Genomic DNA, 13,643 nt, shown 5'->3' with positions numbered 1-13,643 from the left:
AACTCCCTGTCTATATAGGCTGGTTGTTTTCGTAAACCTAAGGTAAAACATATGGTTTCTGTAAATGCAGAAAAAAGGCTTCCTTACATACAATGAGGGAGTCACCCTTCTCCCAATGGCACCTAGACCTTTTGACCTAAAACCTTTTAGCTAAGGTCCTTAAATCTTTTTACCCTAGTACCTTCTGACTAAGGCCATTAAATCTTATTGACCAGGGGACTACTAGCTAAACATACCAAATCCATAAATTCACACAACATAATATACAGAACTTCAGATACTACAGGAGCTTCAGATGTGATAGTGCCCCTATGTTGTGGAACATTTAGCCAGGCTGTGGTCTTTCTGGTTGTCCTGGTACTGGGCGCACTAGTACGGTGGTGGAAAACACACAAGTGTGTGCTTACTACTGTCTGGACTGGCTGTTTCCACAGTTGTCCAGTATGGCCTGTGTGTGGAAGTGGATGCCAGTGCCTCAGGAGCTGGTGCTGTGATGCTGCGGGATGGTGAGGGAGGTGTGTCCCATCCCGTGTGCCACTTCTCAGCTAAGTCTAAGCGGCACCAGTTAAACTATTCCACCATTGAGAAAGAGACCTTGACCATGCTGTTGGCCCTGCAGCATTTCGAGGTGTATGTCTGCTCTAGTCCATCTCCAGTGATTGTATACACTGACCACAATCCTCTTGTTTTCCTAGCTCACATGTACAACCACAACCAGCGGTTGATGCGTTGGGCCCTGCTGGTTCAAGGTTTTAACATTGAGATCAGGCACAAGAGGGGAGCATCCCCCACTCCCCTGGACCACTTGGGGACGTAACAATGTTCCTGGTCTTTCCCACCTGGATGTAATGGGAAACCTCTTCAACCCAAAGTCCTTACTCATTGGACAGATGGTTGCCACACTGGTCTGAAATGATCTCCCTCTGCAGACAGAGCAATGAATGGAGATGGTTGGAATGACTGAGCTGTTATTTTGAGTCGCTGAACGATTGTTGCAAAGTTATTGTTTTTCCTTAAAAACTATTCTAACAGGGGGGTGTTTAGCTCAGTGGGTAGAGCACTCGCCCCATGTGTTGAGGCTATAGTCCTCACTGCAGGAACTAAACTAACTATAACCTGAACATAATCTGAGCTACAGATGCAACACTTCCCTTTAATGGTATTTTCCTCTATTGTTTTTATTTGGTCTTTATCTGGAAACAGATGATCCATGTTTTCAGTGCTGCCCAGCAGAGGGCGCTGTGACCTCATCAGTCATTCACTGTCTCTCATCTGCCTCCGTCAACACTGATGTTGGTGTTTTCACTCTTCACACTTGATATAAATATTAAAAATATACATACACTCCAGTCTTCATGTAAATCTCATAGAAAGTTATTTATTGGCCTCTGAATAAAATGAATAACAATAAAAAGGACTGCTGTATATATTTATTTCTGACTAAACAGTGGACATTCAAATGTCAAACTGGGACAATTGTCCTTTTCTCTAATAAATAATAAAATGTAGATTTGATCGCTGAGCCTGTTTGTCTGTTTTTCCTTCTGTGTTTTAAGGGTTAAAAAAACAGTGTGAAACAGTTAAATCATAACCTCAGTTCACATTCAGCAGGATGGAGCCATCAAGTTGGGACTTGCAGTGGATTGGAAGTAGATGGAAATCAGGAATTTTCTGCTCGCTTTCACTCTCTGAATCTAATTTGTTTGCTCCAGGAGAGACGACCGATCAAGTCTTAAACCTCACAGTAAGTACTTGTTATGTTGTAGTTTTCATAACAGAAAAGAGTAACAGAAAACAATGAGGATGCACCTTTTAGGCGGTCTCTATGTAGTGTATGTCCTCATGTACCGCTCTCCTGTGTATTGTTACAGTAACAGACGGGTGGAGCTCAACAGACAGATGACTGGGATCAAGTGTGTTGTGTTTGTGTCCATCATGAACTTTCTGTGGATTTTTACCAGAGGAGGTGAGAGGAAGTTTTCATACCCCATCTGATCTTATTCCAATCTAAACATAAATCACAGACGTGTTTGAATCAGGTACATAGTATTGTAGTGCATTTCATTTTGATTTTGAACAAAGAAAAAAAGAACACATAGAAACATACTGAATTAAGATAAATCTAATGTAAAAGGTAAAGGTTTGTTCATCAAATATCACCAAAAATAGAGAGAGGCGTCTTGTAGTTTTGGTGTCATTTACCAGTGTTCTAAGAAAATCTCTTCTAAGAACAAATGGGTCTTATAACTTAAGTCAAATTTTCTGTGGTAAAGTCAAACATTCATAAGATAATCTACAGACAGATTGAATGATTATTTTAGGCACAACTAAAGCAGAACTTGTAATACTTCCTGGAGCTATCAAAAGTTAAATTGTTGGCAATAATACTTCTTCTAATACTTGTTACTGAAAAACATGTAGCATCAACAAAAAGCTGATTGAGAACCCAACCTCCATTTAATCCCATTTCTATTCATGTGATGTTTACATACATACATATATGATACTGCTTTTTAAGGGTTAAAACTCGATTTAAGGGTTAGGCATTCAGTTGTGAAAGATAAGGTTGGGGTAAGGGGCTTTGGACTGCATTATGTCAATGAGTGAACCCCACTGAACTTTGCTTTGATCGGTTATTAAAAGGTCAGAGGTCAAAACGAAACAAATTGCCACTTCAATTACTTTATCTTACTGAGGATCAATGGTCATGTTACTTTACAGCACAATGTAATATTGTTTAGAAAGGTGGTCAATAAGAACATTTCCTTGTTATTGTATCTATTGTTAATACAAGAACTAACATTGGAAACAGGTGAAATTCAGTTACATTTGTGAAGATAAATACATTTGGTCAAACTCATCAAGAAGAAGGTGTTTAAAGACACATGCTGCCATTTTCCCTGAACTGAACTTTGTTTGGTGTCTCTTTACCAGATGTTACAGACACTGAGGTCTCCTGTGTTTTCATGGAGAGCTGCATCTTACCATGCAGCTTCCAGGGCGGCACTGGTGTGGTCATTTACTGGACTCAGGTGACAGAAGACTGTCCTGTCCACTGGACTCAGGAGACAGCGGGAGACTGTCTTGTCCACTCCTACTACGACAACCAGGACCAGCTCACACACCAGGACCAGCGCTTCAGAGGCAGGACATCACTGTTCAAGGACCAGATCTCCAGAGGAAACGCCTCCCTCCTGCTGACAGGGGTGAAGGTTCAGGACCAGGGCAGATACAGGTGCTACACTGGGAGCGAGAGAGGAAGGACTGAGTCATTTATCAACGTGACAGTGGACGGTAAGAGAAACAGTAAATATACAAAAGACAAAAACAGAGCTGCTAACATGTTCTGATCTGTGGCTGCTCTGGTTCAGGTTGAGGTAAATGAAGCTGATTGGTTCAAAGAAACTTACTGTTATTAGGAACACTTGGCTAAAACTAAGCGGTCTAATACAACAGTCCTGCAGTAAATCCTCCTTCATGAATGTTCTCATGTTCAGTTTGTGTTGATTCAAATCTATGATCATCTGATGCTGCAGTTTGTGTCACTGAATTACAGAAGTCTTTTTATTCTTTAGTCTGCCCTCATTAAGATATAGAAGCTTCTATTATACTGTCACATTTACACATCAACTGAGGCTGTGTCCCAATTCTATTTTAATAAACATACTATGATATAAATACTTGTTCCATACTAATAAGATACAGTATATGTACAATGTATGTACTAACTGGTGGTGATGCACCGTTGCCATTTTCACAGCTGCAAAACCTGGAGCCACATAAATGAATATCTGTGTTGATCTCTGCTAAAAAACAAACAGGACCGAGCTGAAAATACTGAGAGTCTGTAAATAAGAGGAGACACAAAGACAGGACGAGACCTGAGGTCGTTAACATGACGACTGTATCTACAGAAACTCTGAGGAGTCCAGTAGATGGACATTTTTATCTTTAATCCACGTATAACACTGAAGACGCCGCCACAGCTCCTGTGATCCCACACATCACCACCTCAGAACAAACTTTATATGAAGTGAAACACTTTGATTTTTTTGTTTTCTTGCAGCTCCAGTGCGTAAAGTCGACCTTCAGCAGGTAGAAAACAGGATCACCTGCAGCTCAGAGGGGATCTACCCTGAGCCTGAGCTCACCTGGTCCACCAGACCCCCATCCAATGTGACCTTCAAGAACAACACTGAAGTCCAGAGAACTGAGCAGCTGCTCTACAACATCAGCAGCTCTCTGATACTTTCACACAGTGATTCTGATCTGAGCTACATCTGCAACATCAGCACTCGCAGAAACAGCAGGACAGTCACTTTTAAACCAAGTAAGCATCTCTGAAACTTTATTAACCATGACGAGGATACACTGTCCTCTAGATCAGTTTTTCTGATGATGGATAATGTTCAGAATTTCTTATTAGAACCAGAGCTGCATCAAAATATTATTTCATTTCAGCTTCTATCAGTGAAAAACGCAATGCAACAACAATCCCCTGCACATCCTCAACCACCTCCTTTAAGAGTCTGATCTGGAGCTTCAAACGCAGTCAGATCATCCTGACCCAGACCAGAGCTGACGACCCCCCCACAGTCTCAGAGGGGTGGATTGCAATGGGCATTTAAATCATTTTTATTAACATTAACATTAATGAGCCTTCTTATCTTGACCAGTCATGGCTCTCATGCCATCCACACTGCTCTTAGGTCGTTACTGTGACATTTATCCTCAATATACGGATTGTTGGGAATGCTGGTGTTACAACTCTCCCCATGTTACAACCAGACCCGGTCTCCCCAACATATATGTACATAAAATCAACCATATGAACCACAAGCGTCATATTTATTTTAACAACCCACTCACTGGCTGAATGAACCAGAGCTGGGATGGCTCCAGCCCCCTGCAACCTGGTTCCAGATAATCGGTTTCGAAGATGGATGGATTTTACTGAGGATCCATGGTCATGTTACTTTACAGCACAATGTAATATTGTTTAGAAAGGTGGTCAATGAGAACATTTCCTTGTTATTGTTTCTCTTGTTAATATAGGAACTAACATTGGAAACAGGTACAATTCAGTTACATTAGTGAAGATAAATACATTTGGTCCAACTCATCAAGAAGAAGGTGTTTGAAGACACATGCTGCCATTTTCCCTGAAATGAACTTTGTTTGGTGTCTCTTTACCAGATGTTACAGACACTGAGGTCTCCTGTGTTTTCATGGAGAGCTGCATCTTACCGTGCAGCTTCCAGGGCGGCACTGATGTGGTCATTGACTGGACTCAGGTGACAGCAGGAAACCGTCTTGTCCACTCCTACTACGACAACCAGGACCAGCTCGCACACCAGGACCAGCACTTCAGAAACAGGACATCACTGTTCAAGGACCAGATCTCCAGAGGAAACGCCTCCCTCCTGCTGACAGGGGTGAAGGTTCAGGACCAGGGCAGATACAGGTGCTTCACCAGCACCATCAGAGGAGGAGACAAGTATTCATTTATCATCCTGACAGTGGACGGTAAGAGAAACAGTAAATATACAAAAGACAAAAACAGAGTTGCTAACATGTTCTGATCTGTGGCTGCTCTGGTTCAGGTTGAGGTAAATGAAGCTGATTGGTTCAAAGAAACTTACTGTTATTAGGAACACTTGGCTAAAACTAAGTGGTCTAATACAACAGTCCTGCAGTAAATCCTCCTTCATGAACGTTCTCATGTTCAGTTTGTGTTGATTCAAATCTATGATCATCTGATGCTGCAGTTTGTGTCACTGTTGAATTACAGAGGTCTTTTTATTCTTTAGTCTGCCCTCATTAAGATATAGAAGCTTCTATTATACTGTCACATTTACACATCAACTGAGGCTGCGTCCCAATTCTGTTTTAATAAACATACCATGATATAAATACTTGTTCCATACTAATAAGATACAGTATATGTACAATATATGTACTAACTGGTGGTGATGCACCATTGCCATTTTCACAGCTGTAAAACCTGGAGCCACATAAATGAATATCTGTGTTGATCTCTGCTAAAAAACAAACAGGACCGAGCTGAAAATACTGAGAGTCTGTAAATAAGAGGAGACACAAAGACAGGACGAGACCTGAGGTCGTTAACATGACGACTGTATCTACAGAAACTCTGAGGAGTCCAGTAGATGGACATTTTATTTTTAATCCACGTATAACACTGAAGACGCCGCCACAGTTCCTGTGATCCCACACATCACCACCTCAGAACAAACTTTATATGAAGTGGAACACTTTGATTTGTTTGTTTTCTTGCAGCTCCAGTTGGTAAAGTTGATGTTCAGCAGGTAGAAAACAGGATCACCTGCAGCTCAGAGGGGATCTACCCTGAGCCTGAGCTCACCTGGTCCACCAGACCACCATCCAATGTGACCTTCAAGAACAACACTGAAGTCCAGCAGACTGAGCAGCTGCTCTACAACATCAGCAGCTCTCTGATACTTTCACACAGTGATTCTGATCTGAGCTACATCTGCAACATCAGCACTGACAGAAACAGCAGGAGAGCCACTTTGTTTAAAACGAGTAAGTGTTTTAAAACAAACCAATAGGTAGAAAACCACTGGGTCACCAATCAAACCCAGGACTCTGGACTGACTCACTTTTTTAACCATCAGACAGCTCTGGAGGAATCAGACTAAAGTGACTTACTGTGCAGAGTTTTCTCTGTACACTTTTAATTTTGTGTCTGTTTTATGTTTGGTTCATCTGTGCATCAATGATCTGTTAATTTGTTTTGATTCCTTGTTTATCCTGTAGAGGATTTACAGAAATTCAGAATCTCAAAAATTATTTTTGTGTATTTTCGTGTATCATTACAGCTTCCATCAACTGCTCCAGCTCTGAAGCAACAATCCCCTGCACGGCCTCAAACATCTCCCTGACAGGCTTCAGTCTCACCTGGAGCTTCAACCACAGTCACATCATCCTGACCCAGACCAGAGCTGACGACCCCCCCACAGTCTCAGAGGGGTGGAGGCAGCAGGTGAAGGGTGTGTCAGAGTCAGGCAGCCTCATGCTACAGCACTTATCTCCATCTCATGAGGGAACATACACCTGTGAGCTGAGAGATGCTGAGGAGACACTGATAACCAACACCTTCCTGAGGATAGAGGAAGGTCCAGGTGAGGCAGCATCAAGTTAGGACCTGTTAGTCTGTATGAGTGAGAACTGAAGTTATCTGTAATATCTGTTTGACCTGCAACAACCAAACATCAGAAAACACCATCATGAGGCATCATGGGAAAGTTCAAGTTACTGAGTCTTTTTCTATTTCAGGGAATTCAACTGGAGCCATTATAGGCGGAGTGGTTGGAGCCATTTCAGTCTTAGTCTTAGTAGCAGCAGCAGTTTTCCTGGTGCGGTGGTGTACACAGAAACAAGGTAAAATCATTCTCCTCCTACACTTTTTAATTAATTTCTTGTTTGTTGTTTGTATTGATAATGTTGTATTTTGAACTCAAAACTTTTCTCAGGTCAACAGAGAAACATTAGAAATGCACTGCAGGACTGCACAATCTACTGTGTACAGTAAGTTAACATGTGAAAAGGAGAAAATTCTTCTCATGAAGTTACAACCAATTTTCTTCTGTTAGGTCTGATTTGTATTAGCTACAGTCATTTTTAGAACATGTGTTTATTGATATATTTAATAAACCAATTGAACCTTTTCCCCTCAGTTGAAATCTAGTTTGAAATTAGCTGCTGTCTCAGCTAAAAAGATGATCTCAATCTAAGTGTTTTATGTTTTTTCTTTAATGTTTTTGATGCTGAATTTTCTCTCATTTTGTTTGCAGAGAAATTGAACTTCAGGAAGATATAAATGAAACAACACATCTTCGGAGTCGTGAAATCAAGACCTACAGCTCTCTGTGTCAGTCAGATGAGGACTCTGGTCTGTCCTGAGGTCTGACTGTGTTAAATGACTGTGGACATGGAGACGTTCATGTCATATGGACAAGAGGTGGAAACAAAAAGAGCTGGAGAAAAATTAACTTCTCCACCAGTGTTGAGGACTGTGGGTTTGTCCAGATCTTCATCTTCATCATCACACTCCAGTTTACATGGATGATGTATGAACTGAACTAGGAGTGGGCATGGGAACAGGATGGAGCGGAACGGAATGGTTTACTGTAAATAGTGAAACAGATAATGCTTAATATTCACGTACTGAATGCACATTATTGCACCAGCAACATCCCACAAATGCCACTTGAACAGAAAGGCTAATAAAGTACCAAATTAGCGTCGCACATACACACACACGTACACAGCTAGTAGGCTAACAGCAGCTGAACAGAGAAGGAGTCGGACAGGAACACAAAATGAGCAGAAACACAAAACTGAAAACACACAGAAGGCGACACAACCTGCATTTATCACACATGCGCCTGATTTCGTAGCTTATTGATAACTTACTCTTCACGAACTGATTCTCTGTCGCTGAGGGAAACCGTCACGTCGCCGTCAGTAACCATAGCAACCGCCTCAAGCTAGCTCCGCAGCTGTAGGACCCCACAGCACAACCAGGGCTGACCACAAGGGTGCCTGTCTAAAATAACAACATATAACCAGAGACTGTATATAAAAAGCATATAATCCAGTATAATAAATGAACAGGGCGTTTATAATGAGAACAGCAGGGAATTTACAACAACTAGAGGCTGACGAGCTGCAAACAATCTGTGTTAACCTGCATCTTTTGAATTGTGTATTTTTTGTGTGTGTGTTTCTCCACATTATTGCAAATGAGTGAAACCTCAATGATTTTCGAGGCTAAAATAAATAAATAAATCTCAAATGTTGTTACGGCTGTTGAGCCGTGTGTAGGTGTGGTTGTGTGTTTTCCCTCCTCTCATTCCAGGTATCCACCTTCTTTTTCCCTTCCCCTGTTCTCATGGTAAGTGAACCCACCAGTGCTTGGGTATTTAAAGTTCGAGGAGGAACCTAGTCGGTGCCAGTGGGCCAGTCGGCAGCTTGAGTGCTGTGTGTGTGAGCTGTGAGCAGTTGTTTACCGGATTCGGTAGAGTTGTGAACCCAGGTCTTGGTGCTAAGTTAATTCTTTGTTGTATCTCTGTTTCAGGCAGAACGACCGCTTCCTTGCAGAGAAGTCCGCTTTTCGTTGATGTTTCTTTGTGTTAGTCATTGTAAATAAATTACCTTTTTTTTTTTTTTTTTTTTGTATATTTCTGCTTTCCTCCTCTCCTTTTCCCTGGGTTTAAATTTGTGTTACTCCCCACATCCCCTGGCTAAATAGGGACGTAACATAATTGGGGGCTCGTCCGGGAGATGAAAAGGAAGGTTGGTAAGCCTGAAATATTATTGTTAAGTTGGAGTCTTTGTATTTTGTCTCCAGTGGTTGTTGCAGTGAGTTTTGGTGTTTGGGTGTTTATTCTCTGGCCTTTCCTAACGTTGACAGCCTCCTCAGTTAGGCAGGTGAGTGTCCAGCTGGGCTGCTTCAGTCCTTCCGACGGGCACTCTCTTTGTTATTTTGCCTTTCTTATTTTTGAGGTAATCCTGGGCGGGGATCCAGTTCCCTGGTGGGGGTAGGCGTTTCAGGGCTTCGGCCGCTGAAGTTTTCGCCTTTCAAGTCGCCTCGGGCCCGGTACGCCTCAGAAGATATGCAGGTAAAGTTTGGGTTAGGCAGGGTCTGAGGAAGCTTGTTTTAAGGCTGAGCATTTTGTGTGTGGCATCCGGCATCAGGATCATTGTGTCAACCGCTGGTAGTTGTGTGGTGTGTATTGTGAGTTGTTGTAGTCAGGCTATTGTGTTAGCCTAGCTGGTCCTGTTTGTTTGACCTGGTGGACCCTGTGGTGGTGTCCGTGTGTATGGTTGCCTATTGTTCGCTTCAAGATCAGTATGGCGTTTGTTCTGGATGAGTTTGTGGCTAATATACTTGGAGCCAGCTTGACCATTGTAGGAAGGCTGATCTCTTGGCTATTGCTGACTTCTATGGCATTCCTGTCTCGACTTCTCTGCGTAAAAGTGACCTGAAATCTGTACTTTTAAATGGTTTGACCAGTAAAGGCATTTTAATCTTACCGTCAGAGGTCGGAAATCTTGGTACAGGTGCCGAGGGTATGGCCACAGTATTATCAGGTGCTGGCCACTCTGATTCCCCAGGGGCGGAAGCGACCGAACGTGTTCTCCCAATGTGCAGGAGACTGGTTCAGACTCTGCTGAGTCATCCCCTGGCTCCAGGTTAGAGCCCGGATGAAACTGCGTATTGCTCGTCTGAACATGGAGACAGAGAGGGAGGAGCGTGAGATCCAGCTCAGGAGGGAGCTGGAGCCGGAAACTGCGCTCCGGATGCGCGAGTTCGAGCTACAGAGGGGCGCTCCTCCTGTTGGTGCACAGTCGGTCCCAGATTCAGCTGCCACATTTGATGTGAGTAGACACATTTCCCTGGTACCTGTTTTTCGTGAATCTGAGGTGGAATCATATTTTAGTGCCTTCGAGCGCATTGCTAATGCTCTACACTGGCCAAAAGTTGTCGGGTAAGGCGCAGGAAGCGTGTTCTTCTCTTTCTTTGGAAGACAGCCTTGTGTACGATAAGGTGAAAGGTGCGATCTTAAGAGTGTACGAGTTAGTGCCCGAAGCTTATAGGCAGCGTTTTCGGAGCCTCAGGAAAACGTCAGGCCAGACATTCGCTGACTTCGCTAGGGAGAAAGAGCTGCTGTTTGACCGCTGGTGTTCAGTGTGTAAGGCTGATGACCTTGCTTCAGTGCGTGAGCTGATGCTGCTTGAAGAGTTCAAGAGCTGTGTACCTGAGCGCACTGTGGTTTATTTGAATGAGCAGAAGGTAACCACCCTGCAGCAGGTGTTTGTCCTTACACATAAAGCTGTATTTATCAAACACGATTCTACTACCCGTGATTCTTCTCAGCAACCTGGGGATGTCTCTCATGCCTCCTCACCCATGTCTGATGTGAAGCCTGGAAAACAGTGTTTTTTTTTTTTTTGGTTTTTTTTTTTGTCATAAGCCTGGTCATTTGGTGGCTGACTGTTTGACTTTAAAACACAAGCAGCAAGCAGCTGCTGCAAAGCAGCCAAAAGGTGTTGGGTTAATTAAAACTGAATTTTCCCATGGTCAGACCACTGCTCCGAAGGTGCCAGATGAATGTTTTAAACCTTTTATCTCTTCTGGCTGTGTCTCTCACAGGTAAGCCAGAGGACCGGCGCCCGGTCACTGTGTTGCGTGACACTGGGGGCTCTCAGTCTTTCATCCTTGCCAGCGTCCTGCCCTTGAGCAGGGAATCTGCCTGTGATACAAGCACTGTGGTCAGAGGTATCGGGATGAATGTTGTGCCTGCACCTCTACGCCGTGTGTATGTAGAGACTGACCTTGTCACTGGTGTATTTCCAGTAGCTGTTCGCCCATGTTTTCCTGTTGAAGGCGTTGACTTCGTAATGGGGAATGACATAGCTGGAGGTAAAGTGTATCCCACACCTGAAGTTGTTAGTGCCCCTATTCCTGAGTCTGCCCATAATGATGTAGCCCAGTGTCATCCAGCTTGTGTTCTGACCCGAGCACAAGCCAGAAAGCAAGCTCAGGATGTGGATTTGTTTGACTCTTTGTTTTCTTCTGTTCTGTCTGAGGAAAAACTGCCCCCTGTAGGTGAGTCAGTAAATCATGTTCCTGTAGCCTCAGAGTGTGGCAGACTCTGTACCCCTGCCACTGACTCGTGAGGCACTCATCAGTGCCCAAAAAGGTGATCCATCCTTGGTCAAGTGGTTTGCTGCTGCTGAGGGCGCTCATAAAGGTGGTGGAAGGCCATCATTCCATGTGAATGATGGGGTGCTGATGCATAGGTGGGTTTCTCAGTCGGGTGCTGCAGGTGACAACTGGTGTACTGTGCTCCAGATAGTAGTTCCCACTGATTGTCGACGGCATGTGTTAGCGTTAGCTCATGAGCGCTCATGGTCTGGTCATCTGGGTGTCACTAAAACCTATAACCGTATTCTGACACATTTCTTCTGGCCAGGTATGAAGGCTGATGTAGTGCGTTTTTGTAGAACCTGTAACACCTGCCAGATTGAGGGGAAGCCGAATCAAAAAGTTCCGCCAGCTCCTCTGCGGCCTATCCCTGCTGTTGGCATTAAAAGAACGTTTGGCTGTGGCTGACATGCTATCCTGGGGGTAAGGGGATTGCATTGCTGTGTGCTTCCTGAAATCTGGTGGTGAGTAGCAACATGTGCTAACTATGTATTGTGGGTTGCCAAAATAGTGATTGATTCATAGTTTTAGCAAACGGGACGTTTGCTCTTATGGAAGGGGGTGTTACGGCTGTTGAGCCGTGTGTAGGTGTGGTTGTGTGTTTTCCCTCCTCTCATTCCAGGTATCCGCCTTTTTCCCTTCCCCTGTTCTCATGGTAAGTGAACCCACCAGTGTTCACTTAACTAATCAGGTGGCTTGGGTATTTAAAGTTCGAGGAGGAACCTAGTCGGTGCCAGTGGGCCAGTCGGCAGCTTGAGTGCTGTGTGTGTGAGCTGTGAGCAGTTGTTGTGTACCGGATTCGGTAGAGTTGTGAACCCAGGTCTTGGTGCTAAGTTAATTCTTTGTTGTATCTCTGTTTCAGGCAGAACGACCGCTTCCTTGCAGAGAAGTCCGCTTTTCGTTGATGTTTCTTTGTGTTAGTCATTGTAAATTACCTTTTTTTTTTTTTGTATATTTCTGCTTTCCTCCTCTCCTTTTCCCTGGGTTTAAATTTGTGTTACTCCCCACATCCCCTGGCTAAATAGGGACGTAACAAATGTCCATGTTTCATTGTGGGGTTGCCAGGTCTGTTCACTGCAGAGACGCAACATCAACACCAAGGCTGCAGATGTTGTGCAGATGTGCTGGATGGACTCTGTACTGATTCTGTTCTTTCTGACAATAGTCAACAGTTAATAATTATTGTTGTATATTTGTCTATTTTTTGAAAACACTTTATAATCCCACCCATGATTTACAGAATAATTTGGTAGTATGAATCAGGGACCAGTCAAATACTGACCGGTTCCTGCTGGAAGTTAAATTCAGGTTCAGTGGAAGAAAACAAGACGATGGAACAACTGGGTGTTTTAGAGGAAAGAGAAATAAATGAATTAAGTATTTCCATATATCCTGGCTACCTAGGGGGGCAGGACTGGTGATTTGCAGCTGAATAAGGAACAGGTGTCTCTATAGTTTACATTTAAAAATCTTACCCAGCAGAATTTAATGACTATTTCAACATGATGTTAATTTAAACACTGAAATACTGTTAAAGACAAGTCAAGTCAATCCTGTATGTAGCCTGTGTTTAAAAAAAGTCACCATTCAACTACATTTAGTCCACTTTTAAAATCTTTCCAGCTTAATTACAATCAACCTCACTCAGAAATATTCACACAACCTCTCTGATCAGTCACAACGTGTCAAATGATTATTTACAGACAGTGGTCAACAAGTCTGGAGCTTCACACAGATGATTATTTCTATTATTGACAGTAATTACTACACTAATGCACAGTAAATATTTCAGTGCAGAGGACCGACTGACAGCCTGACAGTTGTCTTCATGTCCACACAGTCTCAGTGTTATGAAGACAGACAGGTAATATCCGGGGGGGAGACG

General features: G+C 43.3%; 1 protein-coding gene and 1 long non-coding RNA gene across 2 annotated transcripts; one reads left to right on the top strand and one right to left on the bottom strand.

The window, feature by feature from the left end:
* The first annotated feature begins 1,842 nt into the window (after positions 1-1,842).
* Positions 1,843-8,225, top strand: LOC139625004 (butyrophilin-like protein 2). Its single transcript, XM_071484529.1, has 9 exons — positions 1,843-1,966; positions 2,935-3,294; positions 4,067-4,330; positions 5,197-5,526; positions 6,301-6,567; positions 6,864-7,166; positions 7,321-7,425; positions 7,518-7,572; positions 7,839-8,225. The coding sequence occupies exons 1-9, from the start codon at positions 1,843-1,845 to the stop codon at positions 7,945-7,947; spliced, it is 1,917 nt and encodes a 638-aa protein (XP_071340630.1). The 3' UTR covers positions 7,948-8,225.
* Positions 2,043-8,653, bottom strand: LOC139625010 (uncharacterized). Its single transcript, XR_011691813.1, has 3 exons — positions 8,461-8,653; positions 5,248-5,426; positions 2,043-3,243 (listed from the first exon to the last, which is right to left on the bottom strand). It is a non-coding gene; the product is annotated as an uncharacterized lncRNA (long non-coding RNA).
* Positions 8,654-13,643: the final 4,990 nt, after the last annotated feature.

The sequence above is a fragment of the Trachinotus anak genome, unplaced genomic scaffold (genome assembly GCF_046630095.1).
Source record: "Trachinotus anak isolate AG129_WGS33_773 ecotype Australia unplaced genomic scaffold, CSIRO_AGI_Tana_v1 ptg000009l, whole genome shotgun sequence".
NCBI lineage: Eukaryota > Metazoa > Chordata > Actinopteri > Carangiformes > Carangidae > Trachinotus > Trachinotus anak.
Note: the sequence above shows the minus strand (reverse complement) of the source record. Positions and strands in the feature narration are given on the sequence as shown.